The sequence below is a fragment of the Danio rerio genome, chromosome 4 (genome assembly GCF_052040795.2).
Source record: "Danio rerio strain M-AB ecotype USA chromosome 4, GRCz13ab, whole genome shotgun sequence".
In the NCBI taxonomy this organism is placed as follows: domain Eukaryota; kingdom Metazoa; phylum Chordata; class Actinopteri; order Cypriniformes; family Danionidae; genus Danio; species Danio rerio.
Window position 1 is genome coordinate 39,736,578 of NC_141024.2, and position 27,997 is coordinate 39,764,574.

At 38.3% G+C, this 27,997-nt stretch overlaps 1 protein-coding gene and 3 non-coding genes across 10 annotated transcripts; 3 read left to right on the forward strand and 1 right to left on the reverse strand.

Annotated features, from left to right (window-relative positions):
- On the reverse strand, positions 1-27,995 carry LOC108183436 (uncharacterized). Of its 7 annotated transcripts, XR_015942616.1 has the most exons (5): positions 27,974-27,995; positions 27,754-27,806; positions 25,802-25,948; positions 13,520-14,951; positions 7,289-8,155 (listed from the first exon to the last, which is right to left on the reverse strand). XR_015942616.1 is itself a non-coding variant. In XM_088650653.1 (4 exons), the coding sequence occupies exons 2-4, from the start codon at positions 25,884-25,886 to the stop codon at positions 6,127-6,129; spliced, it is 951 nt and encodes a 316-aa protein (XP_088506779.1). In that variant the 5' UTR covers positions 25,887-25,948; positions 26,378-26,416; the 3' UTR covers positions 1-6,126. The 7 variants fall into 7 exon arrangements, 3 of the variants coding, with proteins under 3 accessions (XP_088506779.1, XP_088506777.1, XP_088506778.1); XM_088650653.1 differs by lacking the exons at positions 7,289-8,155; positions 27,754-27,806; positions 27,974-27,995 and adding exons at positions 1-6,209; positions 26,378-26,416 and having other exon boundaries at positions 14,169-14,951; XR_015942615.1 differs by lacking the exon at positions 27,974-27,995 and having other exon boundaries at positions 27,754-27,813.
- trnaq-uug (transfer RNA glutamine (anticodon UUG)) lies at positions 1,602-1,673 on the forward strand. The gene has a single exon. It is a non-coding gene; the product is annotated as a tRNA-Gln (tRNA).
- Positions 1,781-1,854, forward strand: trnai-aau (transfer RNA isoleucine (anticodon AAU)). Its single transcript has one exon. It is a non-coding gene; the product is annotated as a tRNA-Ile (tRNA).
- Positions 3,287-3,360, forward strand: trnat-ugu (transfer RNA threonine (anticodon UGU)). Its single transcript has one exon. It is a non-coding gene; the product is annotated as a tRNA-Thr (tRNA).
- Positions 27,996-27,997: the final 2 nt, after the last annotated feature.

Here is a 27,997-nt window from a genome sequence, read left to right on the forward strand (position 1 = left end):
AATTGCCTGTGTTACGTCAGTAAAATTTCAATAAGAGCGCAGCTGATTGGCTCCGCTAAAACCGACACTGATTGGATATTGTGTTACACAGATCGTGTGTTCGAATCCAGCACGCAAAAAATGACATTTAGAATGACATGCAATATGCAACCAAAATACCACATTATGCACAGTCACAAAGCCGCGAACACTACTGCAAGCGAAATTTGTCGCATTTTTCCGTTTTTTTGCGGCTTGTTCGCTTGCGAGTGAGCGAGAAGATTGGACCCCTTCCTATGCTAAGCGAGCGCTCTACCATTTGAGCTAATTCCCCTCGGAAAAATTCAAATTGGTAGTTTTTGGCGTGGTCAAAAAAAAAAAAAAAAAGATCACATTTGCTCTGTGGTGGTCTCTTTGCCCTGCCCGCCGTTTAGTCGTCAAATTGCCTGGAATAGCGCGCTTTTTTTTTTGAAGGCCCTACCTATTCCTGCTCCAGTAAACGTGTTAGGAGCCCTGCATGCCGAATGACTCAGAATGACTCAGTTACTCAGAAATCAATGCACATTGGCACCACCTTGATTGACAGCACCACACAACAAGCTTGAGGTTCCATGGTGTAATGGTGACCACTCTGGACTCTGAATCCAGCGATCTGAGTTCAAATTTCAGTGGCACCTGTTATTTTGCCAGCACCGCACAAAAAAAGCTGGAATAGAATGTTAATCTCTTGAAGGCCAGGGAATGACATTTACTCTGGGCTTTCTAGTGCTTTAGGCAGGAAGTGGCTGGTTAGCTTAGCTGGTTAGACTATGGTGCTAATAACGGCAAGGTTGTGGATTCAATCCCTGTACTGGCCAAGCTCTTACCCTCTTAGGCCTCAGATGCATTTAAGGGCTCTGCTCGGTCTTACACACGTCTATGCTGCAGAAAAACTATGAAACGGCAGCTGAAATAGCTTAGTTGGGAGAGTGTTAGACTGAATATCTAAAGGTCCCTGGTTAGATCCAGGGTTCGGTAAAGTAGTGTTGTTTTTCAGTTTTGGGCACAAGAGTTAGGTGACCGAAAGTCACCCAAAAAGCCTAGCTGCTGCACCCTTAAGTCCAACTGCTTCCACTTGACCAAAAAGCTATCTTACTTCCAGATGGTCACGTCGCTTCTGGTGATAATTGAATCAGGAGAGTTTCACTTTAAACCTTTTCGCTTTAAAAAGGCATGAAAACAGAGGTGGAGAATGCAGGCATTGTTCTCTCTACCTCTCACATGCAAAGCGAGCGCTTTACCATTTGAGCTAATTCCCCTCAGAGCAATCAAAAAATTGGCGATTTTTGACGTGGTCAAATTAGAAAAAAAAGATCAAATTTGCTCTGTGTTAGCCTCTTTGCCCTACCTGCCGTTTAGTCGTCAAATTGCCTGGAATAGTGCGCTTTTCTTTTAAAGGCCCTACCTGGTCCTGCTCCAGTAAACGTGTGATGAGCCCTGCATGCGAATGACGAGTTACTCAGAAATCAATGCACATTGGCACTGCCTTGTATTGACATTTTGCTACCTTCTGGCAAGGCCGTTTTTTTTTTTTTTTTTACTTTTTTTTTTTTAGCCCGGGCAGCACCAACCAGAAGACTTGAGGTTCCATGGTGTAATGGTTAGCACTCTGGACTTTGAATCCAGTGATCTGAGTTCAAATCTCGGTGGGACCTTGTTTTTTTACAAGCACCGCACAAAAAAAGCTGGAATAGCATTCTTATCTCTTGAAGGCCGGAAAATGACAGTTACTCTGAGCTTTTTAGAAACCATGGAAGAAAGTGGCCGGTTAGCTCCGCTGGTTAGAGCGTGGTGCTAATAACGCCAAGGTCGCGGGTTCGATCCCCGTACTGGCCAAGCTTTTACCCTTTAAGGCCTCAGAGGCATTTCAGGATTCTGCTTAGTCTCACAGACATGAATGCTGCAGGATACTTGTGAAAGGGCAGATGAAATAGCTCTGTTGGGAGAGCATTAGACTTAAGATTCAAAGGTCCCTGGTCTGATCCTGGGTTTAGCAAAACAGTGCTGTTGTTCTATTTTGTGCACAAGGGTCAGGTGACTGAAAGTCACCCAAAAAGCCTAGCTGCTTCACCCTTAAGTCCACCTGCTTCCACTTGACCAAAACGCTATCTTCCTCCCAGATAGTCACGTTGCTTCTGGCGATGATTCCAATGGCCTGATCGACAGCACTCTATAATGCTATGTATTTAGCGCTTTGATGTCCCACTGCGGACATGCTGCTGAATAAAAGAAAACTGTGACTTGATAGGGCTTCTGAAGGCTTGCAATTATATGTACGACACGGAAACCGGCAAAGCTGACGTAAGTAGTTTCGCTTTAAACCTTCAAGGTGCCACCAGCTTTGCAAAAAAAGCCAATGTAAAAAGGCATTAAAAACAGAGGTGGAGAATGCAGGCATTGTTCCCGCTACCTCTAGCATGCAAAGCGAGCGCTTAACCATTTGAGCTCATTCTACTCAGAGCAATCAAAAATTGGCGATTTTCGACGTGGTCAAAATAGAAAAAAAAGATCAAATTTGCTCTGTGGTGGCCTCTTTGCCCTGCCTGCCTTTTTTTTTTTTTTTTTACATTTTTATCTCTTTAGCCCGGGCAGCACCAACCAGAAGACTTGACGTTCCATGGTGTAATGGTTAGCACTCTGGACTCTGAATCCAACGATCCGAGTTCAAATCTCGGTGGGACCTTGTTTTTTTACCAGCACCGCACAAGAGCCTTTTTATGCATGTGCAAAGTAACTGAGTAGAAAGCATAGTAAATTTTGCTTCCCCTCACTGTCTTAGATGAAACTGCGTTTGGAAGTATCATATCCAGAGGTTTTTTCTTTTAGTGTTAGGACTAAGTTGGCCAGAGCACCTGTCTTGGGAACAGCAGGTGCTAGGTTCAAATCCAAACTGCACCTTTCCCTCAGATTATGGCAGAGTGGCTTTCTGATCTGAAACTCTTTCAATGGCCGATAGCATATGTTTGTCCTGATTTCCATTTTCCGAGCTGACTCTGGGTTTGGATGTAATGAATCTGAAGGTTCCAAAAAACACTTAACACATGATTTAGGATAGATTAAATAAAAATAAATTCATGCACTTTTTGCTTTGATCTTGAACAGAGGCCAGGTTACCGGTCAGGTTTGAGACATGATCATCCAGACTCTAAAAGACCGCGTCTGTCTTGTCAGCATTTTCTGCATCCTGACATGCTGGTTTTTGTTGTGTATTATTTTTTCTTCTTCGATTTTTGTTATCGGGCAAATGTCTCTTACTGCGAATTTCTGTGGCGCTGTGGCTTAGCTGGTGAAAGCGCCTGTCTTGTAAACAGGAGATCCTGGGCTCAAATCCCAGCAGCGCCTTAGTCCAGGTGGTGCAGGTGCTTGTTTTATAGAGCTCACCGGAATGAATTCTAAAATTGTATAGCTTTGAGGTGTAATGAATAGTGCGACAAATAGAGTTAAACAACCTCTTTGCTTGCCATTTTAAGACTTGCTGTCTTTTTTTAGTCTCTGTGCAAAAATGTCTTGCCTCCTATTCAGCGTTGGCGCTGTGGCTTAGTTGGTCAAAGCGCCTGTCTAGTAAGAAACTTGGCTGAGGCCAAGATGGCGACAGGTGGGACAGGTGTTGTCATAACGCTTCTAGTCTACTGTTTTATTTTACAAGCTTGACAGCGACTATTCGTGTGGATCCGGTTCGGATGTTTTGCAGCATCTATCCACTGTCTTATCATAATGACAATCCGCATATATACAAGGATCTGGGCTACAAACGAAAAGGTAACGAACTGGCAAAGACAAGTACAGGCTATGGAACTTATGCACTGGCTGTGACCATGGTATACCCATTGCTGTACAACAAGATCACAAAGAAAAAAAAAGCAATGACAACTACACAATCGTCACGGACAGGACTTATTATTGCAATATGCTTGATGTTATCTGGGGATATCCACCCGTGCCCAGGCCCGCACCACTTCAAGACGCCGAGAGAGGCTAACCCACAAATGGAGGACAAATGCGCTACACTTACCTTACAGGTATGCTCTTCATGTACACTTTTGTGTTCGTCTGCACAACAGGCTAATCCTCTGCTTTCTCTCTGCCCGACGCCAAATACGCTCAAGCTGTCTGTCCAGGGGGTAGAGTGTGTGAAAGGCACGGCCGCAGTTCCGGGGTGGTCGGATGGCGAGCGGCAGGGGAAAAAAACGCATCCGAGGTTGTGTGTCGTCATGTCGGACAGAAGCTTCGGTCGGGAGTTCGCTGGACAGGTGTGTGCGTTTCGTGGAAACAAGAGACCAGGGGCCTCATGTATCAACGCTGCGTACGCACAAAAACTTTGCGTACGCCAGGTTTCACGCTCAGAATTGCTCACGTTTGGATTCACTAACAATGAACTGAACGTGGGTATGTGCGCAGCTTCACGGCAGCTTTCTGGCTGGCGTACGCACATTTTTTGTGCGTGTCTGTTTTATTTCCATTGGCAACTCCTAGAGGCAGTTGTGTTAAATTCCTCTCTACAAAGTGTCTGAGCCTTGCAATGGCAGCTGTATGAGACGGGTTCATCTAGCAGGTATATAAGGTTTCCATACCATACAGTTGACCAGCTAAACATTAAAGCACAATTTGCAGCGGTCGCCTGTTTTCCCAATGTAATCTGAGCAATCTACTGCATGCACATATAATGCATGCTATAAAGACACTATCTGAAGATGAATTTGCATGCGTGAATCAGAAACATTTCCATTCAATAAATGTGCAAATAAAATATGACGCACAAACTTATTGATGATTACTACTTATCTTTCTCGTGATAAATAGTTGGCAAAATCTGATATGTAGCGGGGGAAAAAAGAAGAAAGAGTTCGTCAGATGCTGGATTCGAACCGAGTTCATGCTCGAACATGTCAATACATGATCACATGCGTCTAAAGAGCTGCGCCACTATGACTGAAAAGAGTACTGCAAAATTTTACACCTATAAATCACACTATTTCTGTTTTAATGCACTCAGTGCGATGTTCAGACCCAACTGTGTTAACCGCATCAGCTAAACTCTCCCACTCTATTTTTTTCTTTTGTTGTTAATTCCGGAGAACAAACTTGCAAATAACACTGCTTTTCTCCGGTCTACCTCCAAAAGCAGCACCTCCAATTCACATTCTTGTTCAAAGTTTCTCTTTTTGCTTGCTTTTGCCATTGCTTTTTCGTTGGGTTTTGCCATTAGCATAGTCATTAGCATATTCATACGGGGGAGGAGGCAGGGAGGGGTTTTGTGCTCAGCCATGTTGCGCTCAGTTTCACGTTTATTTGGATGTACAAAAGAATTTGCGTGAGATTCGGCGTCCGCAGTGTTTCATACATCTGAATTTTTTTCTGCGTACGCACATTTACAGCTTCGTGCGTACGCAATGTTATGGTATGATTTCCACACAAGTCTTCGTACATGAGGCCCCTGGTAAGTCAGTTTTTTTAGTTATAAAAGGATCTGAATTGAGTAATAAATGCAGTTTTGTTGCTTCCACTCAAAAGTGTAACTGCAATCTCAGAGTCAGAAAACATGATTTTAAAAACCTTTGTAATTTTCTTATTCTATGTGAAAGAGTGGTGCACAGGGATTGTTTTAAAGACCCACATCACATCTGCCTGCAGAGCTGGTGTTGAACCACGGTAAGATAGGATGTTCCTTTGCTGTGGTGGCAGTGTTGGGCAAGCTACTTGAAAAATGTAATGAGCTAAGCTATTAGCTACTCTACTTAAAAGCTTACCTCTTAGAAATGTATCAAGCTAAGCTATAAACTCCTTGGCAAAAGTAGCCTAGCTACATCCAAGCTATTTTTACAATTTTCATATTTAAATCGAAGCAAGTTAAATCCAAATTAATCATATCTTAGTGATCAATAAAACTGTCAATGAAAAATAATTTAGTTCAGTTATTTACTGTAAATAATATGTTGTACCAAACTGAAACAAATTATAGTATATAACAGCAAAAACTAAAAATCCAAAAAAAAAAAAACAGGTGTTACACAATTAAAATACTATAGTCATTTATAGTAAAGGCAATTACTTTGCAATAAGCATTATATTGTATATATATTTACAGCTCTAATCTCTCTCTGTCATCTTTCAATCAAGCAAGTTTCTTGTGTCAGCACAATGATTGTTTGGTGACATCACCAACCAGAGAGGTGGCGGTGACGCATCAAAAACTTTGTTAGCGACCACCGTAAAACAGGAAGAAGAAACTGTCATTGTTCTAATGTAGAAATTTCTTCATTACTGATTGTTAAAGCTGTTTCAGTAATCAAAGAGGTTTCCGCTGCACAGAACTGCACAACAGGTGGTTGGCACTGACAAGCAGCACTACACGCGGTGGGTTTGGCAACCCCCGATATGGGAGTCCAGGGCCGTAACACCCATTGACGCTATCGTTTGCTTAAAAGATTTCCGGCATCAACAACAGTAGGCGTCGCGGTCATTTCCTGGCACAGGCTTAACCCAAACTCAATTTGAATTCCTTGGCCACAGTGACACTTTGCCATTTTAGCCGACAAACTGGGCTAGTGACTGGGTCTTGTTCTGTACCTCACCTCAAGTAACCATATGATGGGTGAGCATGCTTTTACGCTTTCTGCTATGACGTGGAGCGTGAGGTGCACTCAACGTTACGCTGCATGAATTTTTAATTAGCCTACATTAGTAACAGTTCATTTTGTTACGGTATGAACTTAATCCTAGGAAAGGCAAAAATAAATTAATAAATTTAAGACCTTTGTAATAAAATTCAAGACTTTATTTACAAAATTCAAGGCTATTAAGGCCTTCATTTGAGATTATGAAATTTAAGAGTTTTTCAATGCTTTTAAGACCCCACGGGTACTCTGGACATGGACCTTCAGCATGCAGTGGGACGGTTTGCTGCTAAGTGTGACATGGCAGGGAAAAAAACAGCACCTCTAAGTCAGAAACCATAATGCTTGACTGGAAAACAGTGGCCATCTCCAGTTTGGCAAAGAGTCCTTACCCCAAATGGAGTTTAAGTATCTGCATTTTTTGCCATGAGGAATGGAATATGAGATTAAAAGATGGATCAGTGCAGCGGCAGCAGTAATGCAGTTGATGTGTCTGTTGTGGTGAAGGAGCTGAGACGAAAGGTAATCTAAGTACCTACTCTCAGCTATGGTCATGACTGAAAGGACAAGATCTCGGATACAACCAGACACATTAAACAAAATGTTATTACCTGCTTGTTTGAGTCGCAGCATAAAAGAGAGATGAGCCAACAAAATAACCTGAAAGCAAATGATTTATTATAAAATGTAACTCATAGAACAATCAATCAAAGCAACCAACAAATGACTAGGGATACTAATGAAGATAAAGAACTTAGGATATAATCACAACAACACTTTAACTACATGATATAAGTAATGCAAAACAAAACCATAAGGTTAAAGAGTCAATGAGATGGGAGGTCTTGACATGAGGACTCCTGAGTAGCCACAGGTCCTGAGGTAGCTAACACAACTACTTTTATATACCCATTGATGAGTAATGCAGGCATCCAATCAAGATTTACCACATACTCCAATCTGGATTTCTCATTCAGGAAGTCAGACAGAGAACATCATCCAAAACAACACTAGCTACTAGTGCACTGGAGAGTGGATAACAGGAGATTTCAAGCCACAGAGGTGCTGTTTGCCAGATGTTTATGAAACTGTTCTTCTCTCAGCCGCCATCATTGTGTTTACATAAATGCAAGGAGCGCAACACATTTACAACCCCATCTACTGCAGTGTCGGAGTGTTGGAAAACAGTATACTTATTATACTGTTATTTATAGCCTATTCAAACATTATTCAGACATGAAACATCCTGTGCACATAAGATAATGTTTTTCTGCATTCATGTCATGTGTGCAACTTTTTGTCCACGTGTTTCTTAAGCTGCGCCGAATGAGCGAAACTCTGTAGACACTGATCAGATCTGTACGGTTTCTCTCCAGTGTGAATCCTCTTTTGGGTTTTGAGATGTTAACTGATTGAACCTCTTGTCACAGTTTGAACACTTGTACGGTCTCTCCAGTGTGAATCGTCTGGTGCAGTTTTTGGAGCTGTAATAAAAGTCTTCTCACATTTAAAGCACATATACTCTTTCACACCCCCCGTGGGGACCCGGGGTAGAATAGGTCCCTAGCACCCCCTTGCTGATCGTAAGAGGCGACAAATGGGGCAACTTGTTGGCCGTGAGTTGCGACTCGTGTCAGTGGAGGAAGAGATCCTGGTGCTTGAGGATTTTGGTTTGCTGCGGCTACCACTTATCCAACACATCACTTTGGCTCCTACTTCATTTAGACGAGAGGTTGGAAAGGCCCATTCCAATCAATCGGCTTGTCAGGACTTGCCCTGGAACAATTTTGGAATTACAATCAACCATAAAGTTTTCACTCCTTCCAGAAGGCGCTGGCGTAGGGTCAATTGAGCATTATAGACCTTGTGTTTATATGCTTAAGTATACCATTTCTGTATCCTTGATGTACATCCAGTGGATGTCCGTGGCTCTGTACATCCCCTTGTAGGACTCCGAGGTGGGTGAGGAGCAGAGATGATGAACAAATTTCTACTTAACATGGCAAAAATCCAAAACACAAAAAAACGAATACTGGATCAAGATTTGGAGGTTGAACCTACAACTGATTTAATTTTCTCTTCTGAAAATGAAAACTGGCAAAGATTTATCTTATTGGAATCTCTGACTGATGATATGCCCCTTACCAAACTGTCCCCTTTCGCAATTCACAAAGGAATCACAGGAATTGCAGGAGCAGTAAAAGATATCAAAAAGCTGCGATCTGGACAAATTTTGGTGGAATGTGCTAGGAAAGCAAACTCAGGGAATTTACTACGAGACTTTGGCTGGAATTACTATGAAAGCTTACCCTCATCCTTCTTTAAACAACAGCAAAGGTGTAATTCGTACCAGAGAACTCCAAGATATGGACGAAACCGAAATCGCGTCTGAATTAAAGCAACTCGGTGTAATTGATGTCAAAAGAATGATCATCAAAAAAGATGGACGGATGATTAAAACAGGAACATACATTCTGACTTTTAACAGACCGCAACCACCAGAGAAAATCAAACTTGGATATCTAAGTGTCACTGTGGACATATTCATACCAAATCCATTGAGATGTTTTAAATGCCAGAAATTTGGTCATGGGTCTGCAGGATGCAAGAATAAGGCTGTTTGTCAAAATTGTGGTGAGGATGATCATGAAATGAACTGCACAAAACCCTCTAAATGTAAAAACTGCCTTGGAGATCATGCAGCTTCATCAAAGAATTGCCCCATCTGGCTCAAGGAGAAAGAAATACAGAAAATCAAACACACAAGGAAGGTGAGCTATCTTGAAGCTCGTAAGATAGTTGAAGGACTCCCTGCCTTTAACTTGAGTAAGCCCTATTCTGCCGTTCTCACACCAAAGACACAAACAACTAGTTGTCAAACAGATCTAACTTGGTTATCCAAAGACAAACCTCAAACGATAAGCAGCACAAAAAATTCAACTTCCCAAAAAACAAAGAATGTGTACATTCAAACCGGTCCAATTCAAGACTCATATCTGGAACAGAGAGAATGAAAAGTTAAAAAGAAAACTCAAAGCACAACAACTCAACAGTCAAATCAAGATAAATGTCGATCAAAAAAAAATGATGACAATCCTAAAGATATTGAAATGACTGACACTATGCCTAGTCGTAGTCGCAGTCTCTCACCCAAGTGTAAAAACAAAGGACCTGCACCTGTCTTTCCCACTTGAGGATAAACAGTCATATAATACAGTGGAATTGTAGGGGACTGAAAACTAACTTTGCAGAGTTACAGCAGTTGACTGCTGTTTTTAACCCACTTGCTTTTTGTATTCAGGAGACCCACTTATCTCCAAATGATTCCTTCAATTTTAAAGGTTTTAAAATGTTTAGTATATGTGGACCAAATTTACAACGGCCTTCTGGGGGATCAGCTATCTTGGTGAAAAATGATATAATTCAGAGTCAAATTGCATTGGATACCCAGTTACAAGCAATAGCAGTTCAACTTACTCTACATAGAGCTATTACATTATGCTCTATCTATATTCCCCCTCATGATGCTGTGATACCCCTAGAACTGGATAAACTTGTTTCACAATTACCCACTCCATATATACTTATGGGTGATTTTAACAGCCACAATCCTTTATGGGGCGAAGACCGATGTGATGTCAAAGGAAGAAAAATGGAAGTTTTTATAGAAAATAATGACTTGTGTCTACTAAATGATGGAACAAAAACATATCTTCATCCAGGCCATGGTACATATTCTGCAATTGATTTGACAATATGTATTGCTGATCTTTTTCTTGACTGTATATGGAGGGTCTGGGATGACCTGTGTGGAAGCGACCACTTTCCAGTTATACTCACATTTCTACAAATTGATGTACAACTTAGACCCTCATGGTGGCAACTCAAGAAAGCAGACTGGCTCACTTTTCAAACTATGTGTTGCGAAAAATTTATTTCAGCAAACCAAGAAAATCCAATCTCTATAGAATCCTTCACTCAGCAGTTAATTGCCATAGCAGATGAGACCATTCCAAAGACATCAACAAAACCACAACGAAAGACCAATCCATGGTTTAATGAGCAATGCAAAAAAGCTATTGAAACAAGGAAAAAGGCTGAACGTGTTTTTAATAAACATCCATCAACTGCAAATTTTATTCGTTTTAAAATTTGCAGAGCCCAAGCTCGCAGAATCATAAACGAAGCAAAGAAACAAAGTTGGAAACAATTTGTTTCAAGTTTAACTTGCTATACTCCCATAAGGAGGATCTGGAACATGATTTGTAAAATGAAGGGAATGGAAAATGGATCTCGTATACAACACATTAAAAAACAAGGGATACTTCAGACCAAGGAGATGGATATAGCAAATACGCTGGCTGAATCCTTTGGAAAAAACTCATCAATAGAAAACTGCCTTCCTGAATTTCAGTTAATACGAGCACAGCAGGAATGTAAAGAACTAAATTTTAGTTCTGATAACAAGGAATTATACAACCAACCTTTTAAGATGGAAGAATTATTGAACTCCTTAAAATGTTCACATGATACAGCTATTGGTCCAGATAAAATTCATTACCAGTTCTTAAAGCACTTGCCATATAGTTCATTATGTCTTTTATTGGATAGTTTTAACCTTGTCTGGTCTTCTGGTAAAATCCCAGCTTCCTGGAAAGAAGCAACAGTAATACCTATACCTAAAACAGGAAAAGACCCCTCTGATCCAAATAACTACAGACCAATTGCTCTAACCAGTTGTTTATGTAAAACTATGGAGAGAATGATTAATAACCGTCTTGTCTGGATACTGGAATCAAATAAACAATTAACTGACTACCAGTGTGGATTTAGACGTGGAAAAAGCACGTTGGATCAATTAATTCGAATGGAAACCTATATCAGAGACGGATTCATCAGGAAAGAACATGTTGTTGCGGTCTTTTTTGATTTGGAAAAAGCATATGATACAACATGGAGGTATGGAATTTTAAAGGATCTTTACAGAATGGGATTTAGAGGAAGGCTTCCTATCTTTATCTCAAACGTTCTCACTAGAAGGAACTTTAGAGTTCAAGTGGGAAATTCTCTATCAAATGATCACAAACAAGAACTTGGAGTTCCTCAAGGAAGTATACTCTCTGTCACACTCTTCAGCATCAAGATAAATAGCATTGTGGAAATCATTCGACCAGACATGTTCTGCAGCCTTTATGTGGATGATCTTTGTATCTGCTACAGAGGGAATAATATGAGCACAATTGAAAGGAAGCTACAATTATGTATTCACAGAATTAACCAGTGGTCTGTTGAAAACGGTTTTAAGTTCTCTAGAACCAAAACTGTTTGTACACATTTTTGCATCCAGCGATCTGTTCATCATGATCCAGAACTTTTTATCAACGGAGATCCGATCAAAGTTGTTAAAGAAATCAAGTTTTTAGGTCTTCTTTTTGACAGCAAAATGACTTTTATCCCTCATATGAAGTTGTTAAAAAACAAGTGCTTGAAAGCTATGAACATAATCAAAGTGTTGGCAAAAACTAAATGGGGAGCAGATTTAACTGTACTTTTGCGTCTTTATCGAGTTCTCATTCGATCCCGTTTGGATTATGGGAGTATAATTTATGATTCTGCCAGGAACTCGTATAAACAGATACTTAATACAGTACATCATCAAGGATTACGGCTTGCTTTAGGAGCATTCAGAACATCACCTGTACAGAGTTTATACACTGAAGCCAATGAACCTTCTCTCCAAAACCGACGGCTGAAACTCTCATTACAGTATGCTGTTAAATTAAAAGCAAATAAGAACAACCCAGCTTATTCTGCAGTATTTAACCCACAGTTTGTACAGTTATATGCAAGTAAGCCAAAAACCATCCGACCATTTGGTGTGCGCATTAACCCACATCTACAAAATTTAAACATAAACCTGGACATATTAAGTCAAATACACTTCAGTGCCCTGCCTCATTGGACTCTAAAGAAGCCCATAATCAATATGGATTTAGGACATCAGAAGAAAGGAGTAACTCATCCCAATGTTTACAGACAACATTATTTGGATATTAGAAGCCAATATTCTCAGCATTCACCTATTTTTACAGATGGCTCTAAGGTGGAAAATAGCGTAGCAGCTGCAATGGTAACTGGTCAACAACATCATGGAATCAGTCTGCCTAAAGAATGCTCTATATTCACAGCTGAAGCCCGCGCTTTACTTTTAGCATTGGAGTATATAGAAAATGCCCAAAAAAAGAAATCCATCATTTTTACAGACTCTAAATCATGCCTCCAAGTTATGGAATCCTCAACGAATGATCATCCTTTGATTGATAATATTTTAACTAAAGTTCACCAACTACAAAATCAGTTTTATCACATCATTTTTTGCTGGGTTCCAGGACATGTCGGACTTTTAGGCAATGAGCGAGCTGATGCAGCTGCTAAAGATGCTTTGAAGCAAGTAGTGAACAGATGCCAAATTCCTCCGTCAGAGATTAAACCTTTTATCAACGCTTACATTTTAAACAAGTGGCAAAAGGAATGGGATGCATTAGAAAACAATAAATTACATGAAATCCAACCTGAGGTTTCACACAGAATTTTAAGACATTTTAAGAATCGATTTGATCAAGTAGTTTTTACCAGATGTCGTATTGGGCATACGAGAATAACACATGGTTTTTTGCTCCAAGGTGAAAACCCTACTCAGTGTTTGTATTGCAAAACTCATCTTACTGTAAAACATATTTTACTGGACTGTCCTGCTTTTACTGATTCCAGAAGGACTTTTTATGAAGTGAACTCTTTTAAGGACATTTTTGACAAAGTAACACCCGAAAACATGAAGATAGCCTTGGTTGCTGACATGGCACTAAATAAAAAATACATTACATTACTCTTTCACACCAGTGTGGATCTTCATGTGTTCATTAAGGTTTGGTGATTGGTTAAAACTCTTCCCACACTGAGTAGATGTGAATGGTTTCCCTCCAGTGTGGGTCTTCATGTGTTTAATAAAGGTCTGAGGATCTGCTGAAACTCATCCCACATCGAAGCTGCAGTCACACTAGAATTTGAGCATGCGAAATTCTGTTGTACAGCGCTGTGAAAAGGAGCCGGATTAAACAAGATGATCAGACATTTAAAAAGCAAGTGATTGGTCTATATTTTACTAACTGTCCAGAGAGAACTTGTTTTGATCTTCGATAGGTCTCACACAGTCTAGTTATGCAATTTTACAGTTCAGAATTCACCAAGCTTGAATTCTGCAAGGCAATGAACTGCGAAACTTGAGGCATGAACTTGCATTTCCGGTCTGACGCATTCACGTGCGTATGAATGGAAGTCTATGGCGAGAAAAGTCCAGTGTGACCACAGCTTAAGTGCAAGTGAATGATGTCTCTCCAGTGAGGATCCTCATGTGATAATTAAGGGATGTTGATAGGCTGAAATTCTTCCCACACTGAGGGCATGTGAATGGTTTCTCTCCAGTGTGGATCCTCATGTGTCGACTAAGGGAGAATGAGCAGTAAAAACTCTTCCTACACTGAGTGCATGCGAATGGTTTCTCTCCAGTGTGGATCCTCATGTGTTGATTAAGGTGTGATGATTGGATGAAACTTCTCCCACACTGAGTGCATGTGAATGGTTTCTCTCCAGTGTGTATCCTCATGTGTAGATTAAGGTATGATGATCGGATAAAACTCTTCCCACACTGAGTGCATGTGAATGGCCTCTCTTCAGTGTGGATCTTCATGTGGTAATTAAGAGATGATGATTGGCTGAAACTCTTCCCACACTGAGTGCATGCGAATGGTTTCTCTCCAGTGTGTATCCTCATGTGTAGATTAAGGTATGATGATCGGATAAAACTCTTCCCACACTGAGTGCATGTGAATGGCCTCTCTTCAGTGTGGATCCTCATGTGTTGATTAAGAGATGATGATTGGCTGAAACTCTTCCCACACTGAGTGCATGCAAATGGTTTCTCTCCAGTGTGGATCCTCATGTGTCGATTAAGGGATGATGAGCAGTCAAAACTCTTCCCACACTGAGTGCATGTGAATGGTTTCTCTCCAGTGTGGATCCTCATGTGTTGATTAAGGTGTGATGAGCGGTTAAAACTCTTCCCACACTGAGTGCATGTGAATGGTTTCTCTCCAGTGTGGATCATCATGTGAATCTTAAGTTTGCTTTTGTTTGCCAAACTCTTTCCACACTGAGTACAGGTGAAACGATTCTTGTTTCTCCTTTTCAAAAAAATATTTTTTTCCTCAGTTTTGACATGATGTTTCTCCTCTTTACTCCCCTCATTCTCTTCAATGCGGTCTGAAAGAAATAAATAAAACATTAGTTTTTTATTAAGTCTTAAAAACTCTCATCAAAAGCTAAAAAGTGAAAAGACATCACACACCTTTTCACGTACGTTTTTACAGATGTCCACATTGCAGGGCAGAAAGCAATGAGATGTATTCTTTGGCAAGTTTTGTAAATACCCAAGTGTCCACTTAATGGATGTGTGTGGTAGTGTTGGAGGAGATTTGGGATAAGGGTGGCATGTATATATATATATATATATATATATATATATATATATATATATATATATATATATATATATATATATATTCTGTAGTGTTTGAGTTTATCTTTCAACAGGAAACAATGATATAACTTGTCATAAAATAACCCAAACTGCTCATGCATAGTAGAATCTTTATCTACTAGGTTCTGCAATATCTTGATTATATCTGGTTCTTTGTGTTGCTCTTCCCAGATTTCTGCAATGGTGATGGGAAATACTAGTTCTTTTATAGCTGAATACACAACAACCAGGTAAGGGATGAATGCAAGATAAAAGCACCTGGTGCTTCATTCAGTGTTCCCTTTCTGTACTCAACCACAAAGTCAAATTTTTGAAGACGAAGGGGCCAGCGGATTAAACGTGAGGTGGTCTTCGTGGAGTTCATGACCCACTGAAGAGTGGAATGATCAGTGACAATAATGAAGAGTTTTGGCTCCAGGAAATGTCTCCACTTTTCGATAGCCTCTAGCAGGGGTTTTCAAACTTTCAGGACACACGCCCCCCCAAGTTTGTCCAATTTCACTCGCGCCCCCTCCCTTTTTTGTCCAGCGAGCCAAAATTATAAGGCATGTGCAAACATCACTCCCATATTATTTGCTGCGTTTAAAGTGCATATAATAATTACACTGAATCATAAACATGTAGCTTACCTGATTCAGTGTGATACATGAGTCTGTTTTTGATATACGTACACACAGAAAATGCTGCTTCGCAGAGCCAAGTTGAAGCAAAAGGCAAGAGTACATCAATTTCAAGTTCCGAAAGTTCAGCATATTCTGTATCCACTGCCAGCCAGAATTCTGAGTGTGGTTAAGTCGAACAGTGTCTTCAAAGTACGGTCACTTGAAAGGTGCAGAAGGGCATCCAGCGCTTCGTAAACTTGGTTCCAATTATGCTGCTCAGAAAAATACCTATTGAAATGTGCAGACAGAGATGGCAGATGGAGATTGATTTCCGTTTTAGTAGTATCCCAGCTAAACACATTTTCTTTGATAAATTCAACCAAGGTCAGGAACATTTCTAGATTTTCTTGCATCCACCTGCTCTCCATCGCTCCAGTTTCTTCACAAAGCCCACAATTTCATCAGACATTGTTAGTAGGTTTGAACACAGGCCTTGAAGGGACAAATTAAGCGAATTAAGCCTATCAAATATGTCAGACAGGTATGTACAATCTGTGAGCCACTTAGTGTCAGTAAAACGACTCCTAAAGGAAGATCCAAAATCAATTAGAAAAATCCTCAGTTCGTCATGCAATGAAAAAATACGCTGCAGGATTTTGCCTGTGGAGAGCCATCTAACCTCCTTGTGTTGATTGGTCATCGTTTGTTTTTGTCCTCTTAATGCTAATTCTTTACATCGAAAAAAAGTTGACAGGCTTATCTTTTGACATTGGATGTTTCATCTGAAAGTGACGCACCAGTTTCACAGGTTTTAAACAGTCATTTGCAAGGACCTCTGAACACACAACACATTGTGGACATGGTTCGTTATTAATCGTATTGTATGTACTGTTTATCATACTTCCGTTGCTTTGATGCACACAGGCCTTTGGTTTTTGCAGTGAACGTTAATCCACTCGGTGTGGAGACCCCCGTTGATGCGGAGGGTTGGTCATCTCTTTGCTTTAATGCTTCAGAAGGGCACTCGTCATCTTTTTTGTCAGACGATTTACCAGTGTTATCTTCACCGTCATTCATTTTGAAAAGCCACAGGTCCATTTTTTGTACATGTTTTACGCGATCGCATTAACTACAAAAGGTGCCTCGTGCTTGTTAGTTAGCTGCGGGACTAATCAGATTGACTCTTGTGAACATAAAAAAACATCATATTTACTCGAGTGCACACCTCAGTTTCTCGCTCCCCCCTTTACAGGCGCTGGCGCCCCACAGTTTAAAAACCCCTGGCCTATAGTATGGCTAAACATTCCTTCCCTGTAGCTGAGTAATTAACCTCCAGTTTGGTCAGTGTTCGACTTCCATAGACAATAAATTCCTCCTGTCCTTGCGCCTTGTGTTTTGTTAACACTGCACCTACTCCTGAATCACTGGCATCGGTGGAAACCACAAAGTGGAGTCGGAGATCAGGATGTCAAAGGATGGGAGGCGAGGTGAGACAAGTCTTTAATTTCTTCAATGCTTTTTGACATTGAGGTGTCCATTGAAAAATTTGCCCTTTTTTCTTCAATAAGTTCATAGGCTCTGCAATTTGAGGAAAGTTTGGCACGAACATATGGTACCACCCTGCCAATCCAAGGAATCTTTTAACGTCTTTGATGTTTTTTGAAACCGGGTAGGATTTTATCGCTTCTACTTTTATGGAATCAGCAGGAATGGCCTGAGTGTTTACCACATGTCCCAGAAATGATAATTTATGTTGGCAGAATTTACTTTTCTTCAGGTTAATGATCAGACCAGCTTAACCAGGTAACCAGGTGATGACACTTTGAAGATCTTTAAATTGTTGGGTGACTGAGGGCGAGTATATGATGATGTCATCAATATACAAAAAACCCATTTTTCCCCGCAACTCTCCTAGGACAGACTCCATTAATTGCTGGAATGTTGCTGGGTCATTTTAAAGTCCAAAGAGCATAACTTTAAAGTGGTATAGGCCCAAGAGCAATGAACGCAGTCTTGGATTCACTTCCAGGCTTCATAGTTACCTGCCAGTACCCACTGTTGAGATCAATCGTGGAGAAGATGACAGCACCAGAGAGGGATTCCATCTCTTTCTGTGATAGAGTTCACTTTACGATAGTCCACACAGAACCTCATACTGCTATCTTTTTTGGGGACAAGGACATTAGCCGCATTTCCACTATCGGCCAGTGCGAGCCAGGGCTTTAATCGGGCCGGGCAAATAGCCCGGGAGGTTTAGAAATGAGGCCGAAATCATGTCGCGTTTCCACTGTCGGGCTAGTAGCTCACAGCGCGTCACGCAAACACCGCCCACAGTAAGTCCGCGAATCAAACGTCACACAACCCGCCCACTTCAGCGGGAATCAGGACAGGCAGATAAAGCACACCATAGAATCATCACAAAACGAAACCATTAAAATGAAGAAAACCGAAACAAACAAATGACACGTTACTGTACAGCAGTACATGAAATGTCTATACGTACAGACCTGTGTATTTCCATTCATTACATTTGTTTACTCGCCGACCGACTGTTGGCATTGTGCATCGAGTGCTCTCGCTACTAACAGAGGGAACCAACACAGAGAGCGCACACATCCATAATATAAAGCCACAGAAATTCTCCTTTATAACTCGATATGGCATGTATTTTATAACATCCTCGTTTTGATAGACGTCGTGTTAAGTGTTTTACAGCACAAGAGCGAGTAGCCTATTAAAATATAGCCATATTTGTTGCGTTCAGCAGCTATTCACTAAAGCTTCATTTAAAGTTTCATTTATAAATTTAACCACGTCATATAAAAAACATAAAAAGTTGTTTGAGGATATAGAACACATTTTGTGTTTGGACTTTCCCCCGATGCGCTTAAAGCAGCAAGCGCTGCGCAGGACTGAGTGACTGAAAAAAAGGTATAGGCTAGATTCTGCTTTCACTCACCCAAATAATGCTCTGTTTGCGCTATTTGATTAATATCATCGCATCTAAATACTTTACGTAATTTGTTAAGTTTTATGTCTTTCTGTTGTATTTATATTGTGTATTATCTCCAAAATAAATAAAGAAAAAAGCCACTCGCGGCAAAACAGAGCTGTGAAGGAGCGCTCTTGCCCGGTCTCACACACACATACAGGCATCTAAACGCGCACAAACAAACATTTTAAACTTGACAAATACTTTCGAAAACCTTTACTGTTTGCTGTGTCTTTAATATGGTGTAAAGATTATTATGCGTTATTGAAACAAAGGAGGACGCAGCAAAAAATGTCACTATAAAATAAAACTACTTTATTATTTTATGCAGCAGCCTTACATTTGAAAGGGAAACATAAGGGTGATCATACGCAAAAAGACCCCAGACTATAAGGCCAGATGTTTTCTTTCCCTTATTTCTTTATTTGTTTGGTGCATGTACTCATGTGCGATCAGAAAACTGCTCGCCTCTCCTTTCACTCCGCCCCGAAGCCCCAGCTGGCCCTCCTTGGCCCAAGGTATTTGGCGGACCAAAAAATGCTGGCCGCTGCCCCCAAGAAAGCCCCGCTTTGGCCCGATTAAGCCCCGGAAGTGACACTGGAAACGTCACTGGCCTTGGCTCGCTCGCTTTAGGCGCGATAGTGGATACGCGGCTAATGCGTGAGGCCCACGCTAAGTGTGTAGGTTCTGTAAGGCCATTCATTAACATTTCTTTGACTTGCTCTTTAACAATGTCTTGCTTCTCTGGTGTTAAACGGTATGGACGTTGTCTGATCAGCACAGGGTAGTCAGTATACAAGCAGTGCTGTAGTACAGTTGTTCTTCCAAGCTGGGAGGTACATACTTGTGGATTCTGCAGAAGTAGATGATGTAACTGGCACTTCCAGATGCAGGTGAGATTGATCAACTAATGCTTTTTATTAGTGTCTTGTCATCCCTATTATCTGGTAACTGGAATAGACTTTGTGATGGGGGAATTGAGGTGAACAACGAAAGAGCTTGGCTTGAGTTTTTTCTGTGCACTTTTTTTCTTCTGGTGCAGGTATGTTTTTTCTGGAATGCTGGCCTGCCCAGGCTGAAAAAGATACACTTGGTTTCAGGTTGATGTGAAGGTTTAATTTCCACCAGCCACATTGATCTGTAGCCCACTGGTAAATATATAATCCAATCCTAGGATCACTGAATAAGTGAGGGCTGTGGAAGGGAGGATAGCAAATAGAATAGGAAAAAACATATTGTATAGAATGACATTTGTTTTTGCCCATCCTAAAGGTATGGCGGTCTCACCATTAGCAAAGTAGAGGAGACCATGAGGCCATTGATGAAGAACATCAAGGGAAGCAAGTGCTGACCTCAAATGTTGGTGAAGTAGGGTATAGCTGGCTCCAGTGTCAATTATGGCTTTTCCAGACCAAGCTCCAATGGTGCTTGGTACAATTAGCTGTTGTGGTATGAACTCATGGGTAGGAGGATGACTTGGTTTTGCTGTAATAGTGGAGTTGAAGTTGTAACTGAGATGCTGTTGTGAGAAGGTGCAGGCCTTTGATGCTGTGTGGATATATTTTATCTCCTTCAGCAGTGGTTCTCAATATACCAATCAGGGGCGTAGATTTAGGGTGGACGTGTCCCCACCAATATCCACAAACTACCAAAATGTCCCCACCAATAATTTTATTCACTTAAAAACATTGCGCTGTCAGTCTTAACCTAGACATGCCGAAAGGGTTAAATCACGTTCTCTCCTCCAGTCGCACCGCCCCCAAACACATGTGTACATTGTGATTGGCTGTGCCTTTCCCTGCTGTCATGTGAGTGGCTGCTTTCAGATCATAGTTTCAGATACAAACAGCGGCAAAACAACTGCGCTGGGGGAATTTCCCAATGTGTGAGGTGTGTGACACGCACAAGTTAGGATGGAGGTAGCATGAAGAGGTGGACATAAAGAGCTTTTTCCAACAAAAAGTGTGAGTCACATAAGCTCAAGTTCGCTACTGAATGAGTCCATGATGATAATGTCATTATGCTAGTGTTTTCACCGCTTTTACGTCCAGTCTAACGTTGAAGCAGACTAGTCTGTAAACAATATTTCCTGAAAACTAACTGCAGAATAAACACCTACATGTAAACGTATATAAACCTGCCAGTTCTACTAATCTCTTAGAGTAACATCCCCAATTTTGGTTGAAACAATTTGTCAGAAAAACTACAGCCTGTGCTCCATCTTTTAATAATACTGTGAGATGTTTAATTTGTACGAAAAATGAACGAAAATCTTTATTAAACTCTTTATCAGTTAATAAACATTATTTTAACATAACACTTTCAGGCCTGTAGCCAGCTTATTAAAAGGGGTTATTTGTTTTCTGAAAAACTGAACCTTTTTGCAGTTATTCACCTCATTTTCTGTTTAATTGAGGTTTAAATAATACATTTTAGTAACATATTAAGAACTAATTTTTGCTGGATAATCTTTTTGGATAGTTATTACAACTACACTTTTTGATGATCTATTTCCTACCATTTTGTCAAATTGCTTTATTTACATGTTTAAACTGTAAGTTTTATTACAGTTTTATAAAAAATAAAAATACTTTGAACTAGAAATTAGGACTTTAAATTCTTAGAATAAAGAAATGAAGAGTACAGATGCCAAAACCTCTAAATGCCATGTAAAATGAGCATTTTTCTCAGGCTTGTATATTTATGTTCAGTTATTTCACTTTAAAGGCAATGAAAATAACGTATTTGTCACTATAAAAGGTAAATCACTGAGTCCACACACAGGAGTTGGAGAAAATGCTCATTTTAGAAGAAAATATTAAATGGCATTTAGAGGTTTTTGCATCTAAACTCTTCAAATATTTAATATACTTATTTTTAAAGTAATTTCTTTTATCATAATTTTCTTTGGGAAATCTGTTAAAATTTGATTTAAATTAAAAACTGAAGCCTATAGGCAAATAATAAACTGGCCAGCGCATTCAGCCTTCCTCAGTGAAAATTTATCCATTTGAATAATAAGATAAATTCAAACATAATAATAATAATCCAAATTTTGGTCTATTAAACCACCTGACCCCCCTTGGCTACACGCATGACTATTTAATTTAACGTAATAAATTGTAAGAAGAGAGGATTAGTTAATAATACATTTTAATAGCAGTTAAATAATAAATAGCAATATATATATATATAAACAATATTCATTCTTGGCGGGGGTGACTCGTCCCCAGTTCCCAACAATGTCAGGTGCAAACCTACGCCCTTGATACCAATATAAGATATACCAGGATTTCGAAGCGATGATTTGACTGACATGAAAAGTGACCAATCTCAGTCGACCTTGTCTAGTTTTGCGTTGAACGTAAGGGCGTGAGAAAGGCCTTTCTGTGTTACAGTGACAGAAAACAACAACTTAAAAACAAATGCATTATTGAAATAATGCTTTTTGGGTGTTTTTACTGTAGAGATGTCTATGTTATTCACAAGAGTAATTAAACCACGGACATCCTGCCATTTTGAAGATCTACTTATGTTTGGCTCTTTTCTTTCCGACGGAGTTTACTCGCCTCTGATCTATCACTCTTCTGAAGCCTAGTTTAATACAATCTGAGAGCATACTCACACTATGTACAGTTGCTTTTAACCGGGCCAAAGCATGCTTGTCCCCCCTCCCGTCTCCTCCGACATCCCGCACTCACATAACATTCGGGCCAGGGCACGCTTACATCATAGATGTAACTGTTCAGTAGAGAAGTGCTCTGAGAAGTGCTCTCGCTCAGCATAGTGGAGACTTCTCTAGTTATGTTGTTTTAGTCGTTTGGGATGCAGTAACACACAATCAAATATTTCGCCGAACAGATCCGCCAATTCTGACGCTCATAAACAGTCATAAAGTCCTCGTGCTGCAGGAATTAGGAGGTTTGCTGAAGGCACAGCTGTGGTGCAGTGAGGAGTTTGCATCTTTAATAAACTACAACAGTTTGTGTTCATTGAACGGTAAGAATGATTAATAAATGCATATAAAATAGTCCCTTAAAATGCACGTCTTGCTTTCAGTTTTTGGCCTAGGCGCGTTTTGCACTCACACACAAGCGTACCGCGCCAAAGCCCAAGTGAACCATGCCTGGACTGCAGTTATTGCGCAATTATTCATTTCTGCAAATGTCGCAGGTGCTTTATTTTAACACGAGAGTGCAGTCATGTACATTAATCGCCAAAGCTGGATATCCGAGCTCTTGAATAGGCTTTTTCAAATGAACTGCAAGTCCTCTCATGATCTCATCATCAAATACAATTGTGATCTCTTAGAAGTAAAAATTATTCATCTTTGCTCCTCGACTAAACTTAGTCAAAAACTATTAAGTATTTAGAATTAGATTGATGCATGACCGGTGACAATGCTAACGGACTTACTTGGCTGTATTGTGATGTGAAACTTAGCCTACCATAACTTTTAGCAAAGGTGGAACTTTGTATTTCTTTACGGCAAAAGAATTATGCTAGAAATGTTTCTGGATGAGGTATTTATGTGATTTATACATAATTGAGGTATTCTGGTCTGTCTTAAAGCATCACAAAATTGTACAGACATTACAGGTCAAAGCAATCTGTTACATTTATTAAAATAAACAATATTAAAGCACTGCCTTGAGAAATGTAGTGTTGTCAGAAACAAAGTAATTATTTTTATTTTATTTTATTACTGACAGTGTTCTTGTCTTTTTTGTAAAATTATTTCAGTTTAGGATCAAGCGTAAAATAAAATATTGTATAGACAACAAGCAAATAAGAAAAACAGTGTAAAATATGTAAATAAAACCCCAAGTTTAAATATTTTCATCATATATTTTAAACATTTAAAAGCTTGAAAGTATTGTTTAAAAATGGACAAAAAGTGTCTCTATGGCCTTAAAAGTATGTGGTAGTTTTGCCAGTGCCATTAAAAATGATTCATTGTCATGTACAGAAAAAATAGACCATACTTTGTTAATGCAAATACCTATATGTAGCCTTGTGATTTAAACAATTAAACAATTTAAATAATTGTATAATTAAAAAAGGACCATAATGAAAAACTTATTTAAATATATTTTTTTTTCAAAAGTAATTAACTAGTACTCAAAGTAGTTTTTTAAAGAGTAATTTGTAAAATATTAGTATAATTTACTAAAACTTGTATTATTTTAGCAGTGTATTATAACTTGAGTACAAATATTCTGTTCTCTTTTCATCTGAGATAACATCAACAAATAAACAAAAAAATGCACAAGCACATTTAGTAAAGGTGTATTATATTATAAATAAATGATTAATTAATTGTTATATTATTATTAATAAATGGTTTTTATTTGTATAAATCAATAGACAGTTCATATGCAGTATTTTTATGAATTGCTGAAAAAACATTGCAGGTGTTCAACACATTGCATGTCAGTCTTGGCTTATTATATTAACGCTGTTTTTAGGATCTAAAAATGTATTCTTTAAAAAGCAAAAAGATTCCAATGGCGACACCTGCTGGTACGTGAAGAATATGGTCAATACTGATGAACTTCACACTCAAATGTTTGCACATCATCAGCATCCTGTAATCCATTTCCTAAGCAGCAAAAGTCTTTTTTAGACTAGTTTGTTGGCCAGTTGTAGTCAGTGCAATGCTAAACGTTATTGTTTCACTTTAATTTGTTTTGTCTCACATCGTCCCACAACAACATCATATAGTTTAGAAAACTGTACTATGTTTTATAACAATTATTTTTGTGTCTATTTCATTCAGCATATTTAAAATTAAGGGGATCCACGTTTTTTTGACATACTTTAAATCAGGATTTCTACAGGTGTCACCAAGTTAATGTAAGACTTTTTAAGACCATTATGAATGAAATTTTAGACTAAGGAATTTTTCAATTGCCGCAGATGAAAAAGATTTTTATATGTCCAAACAAAAATATTTTAATGTAAAATATTTAATAATACAATAATAAATAAATAATAATAATAATAACATTAAAATATTTTTTTTTATATTTCTTAGCAAAAGATCATAAATATTGTGTAAAAACAAGAGAGCTCTACTTGGATCCACACACTTTTTTCCCCAAAATAAACTTTCTTTAAAATAAAAAAACAAATTAACAAATGTTTTAAAAGTTTTAAAAACTATATTAAACTAAATCTGTGCACAACAATCTGTCCAGGTCGATATCCTCACAATTATGATAAACAGAGTTAAAATGTCTTGTTGGTCATTGTATGGGTTTTGGCCAGATTGGGTAACAAAACATGAACAAAGGAAAATGAAGACTTGTTTAAAAAGATTTAAGACATACAGCACAATATTTCAGTAAATTTAAGTTTTTGTAAGGCCTAAATTTTTGATTTTGGAATTTAAGACATTTTAATACCCAGCGGAAACCCTGTTTAAACACAATAGCCCTGGTAATTAGTTATTATAATAATGTAGGTCAAACTAAGATAATATCTGTGAGAACTAGTAACAACTACAAAAACAAGTTTAAACCCATAAAGAAGTTGATAAAAAAAGGGAATTGTGATCAACGTGACACATGCAAATGGAAAATACTAAGCCAACACTACCACTGTAATAGCAGATATCTTCTATGAGAATACTGTAGGTCAAATATTGTCAGCTCAGTTAAACCTTTTTAATTTTTTGTTTTTATTTATTTTATATAGCGCCAGTGCTCAAGGACACTTTACAAACAAAGAGAACAAGAAAAGCAATAACCTTAAGAAGGTAGTGAAAATAGGAGACGAATAATACATAACAAGTATGACATAAATAAGAACAAGTGATGAAACTCATTCTGTCTTTCAATGCGTGCTTATGTGCATTTAGGAGAACTAGGCAGCACACTCAGGGCTACAAGATGGATTTAATTTAGTATTCTTATTATTAAAATATATCTGAATGAGGATCAAATGACTGAGTTGGTCTTTAAAAATGTAAACCAACCTGTTTGTTCCTGCAGATCTTCCTGTTTGACTGTGAATGTTTCTTCAATCTTCACATCTTCACTCTCCTCTTTAATAAACGCCATCTTTATAACAGTGTGGAGATCAGTCACTTCAGCAGTTTTTCTCTGCGTTTGGACACTTTATCCTGTTTAAAAAAATAAAAACATTAAAAACGTCCTGATTAAAATAAATAAAACAATGAACAGAATCAAAATAACTTCTCTTCAATACTTGCTTTAACAGTTTCATATGAGAGTCATTAACAAAAATAAATCAGGTAAGTCTGAGCAAGACACAATGAGCTGATTAAAACTAGTACTCCATTTCTTATATATTTGTCCTTAGAATGGAATGACATTATGCTTTTAATAAATTAAACCTTAATTAAAACACTTATTACTCACATTTCTGTTGCTTAATTCAAACAATTGCCCTAATTACTGTGAGTAAATAGTACTTCATTGTAAAAAGGGTCAAAATATTGCCAACAGCAGGTTCATAATAAAGCATCGGATGAAAACCCCGAAACTTTATTCAATCGCTTTATATTTATGTAAAGGTTTTAAAAACAAACCTTTCTCCAGCTGAATCAAGCGCAAGAGCGGCGCAGCCTAATGACGTCACACGCCACGCCAAAATAAAAGTCTTTTGTTTTTAGTTTTTTGCCACTTACTGTTGCAGTCATGACTTGTTCAAACATTTCTCTCCCTAGTTTTCTACTTTACATTTGCTTTCTCTCTCTCTCTCTCTCTCTCTCTCTCTCTCACACACACACACGCACACACACACACGCACACACAATCACAGATGTTCAGTATTTGAAGTTGATCAAAACATTTAATATAAACATTCTAAAACAACTTAAAAAAAACGTCTTTAGATGTCATTATAACTAAGTGCCTTTGAGACATCAAAATAAAACAAATAAATAAAGTTTAAGACTTTTTAATTTAACCACATAGTTGTTGTATTATTTAGACATTAGACTGTAAGAAATGAATGTTGGTCAAGCTCCTGCACTTTTTACAATTAATCTACTAACAAAAACAGCAAACAAACCTCAAATTGTGTCAACACTGTCAAGGACAAATTCAAAGTATATCTTCATTTCAGTGTGATTAATAAATGTGTATTTTCAGAAAGTTAATGTGTCCCTTTACAAACCCAACTTTATAGATTATTAAAAAAAAAACTATTCATAATAATGAAATATTGGACAAAACATTAATTTTCAGATAAAATATGCAATCGTTGCACATAATTTTTAAAATAAAAATCCAAGATTTAAAATATTTAGTCAAACTTTCAAACATTATTCAAACACTGGCCCTTATTGGTTAATTAAGACATCATACAAGATGTTTTGCTGAGGTTATAAATAATTTGTTCATTTTCATAAAATAAAATTTGTGTGACATTCAGCAACTGTGAGACGGCATTCTTACTACTTGTTTTATTTATTTATTTATTTTTTTGTGGCAGTTTATCAATACTGCCTAGAATACAGGATACAGCAGTAATTCTATTAATATTAAACATTGTTCATTTATTTTTCCTTTTTAATTTAACAACTGCATGTGTAAACTTTGAAGTATAAAAATGCCACACAAATGAATATAATCAAACTTTTTATTATATATTTCACAACATTTAATACATACAGTGCACATCTAATATTATAAGCAAACAGTATAAAACAAAGTATAGATTTTATTACACACACACACTCACACATATATATATATTAGAGCTTGACACAACAGGACTACACAGGGAATGACTTATTGAAGCTTCAGGCATAAAATCTACAGTGAGTAATTATGTAGCCTACTTTATTTTAATTCTTTAATAATCTATCATATACTAAAATTACATACAATTAAATGAATTTAGAGAGACGGAAAGCAGGTTTGAGTTAACAGAAGTCAGAGTTAGTCTCCGAATACTTACTTAAATTATGAGAAGAGAAAGAAGAAGAGGTCCTGTAGTTGTGGCATTACTCGCTGTAAAATGGAATATTTTACACTTGGTGTCATTTCAAAAACAGCTGTACAAAATAATAAAGTAATTTTTCATAAACATGATCTATTTTCCACACTATGGACATACTGTGTTCTGAATAACATAACTGCATTTAATATAATAGTAAATAGAGTAGTATTCTCCTTACCTCATCTAATTCTTCTTTCCACAG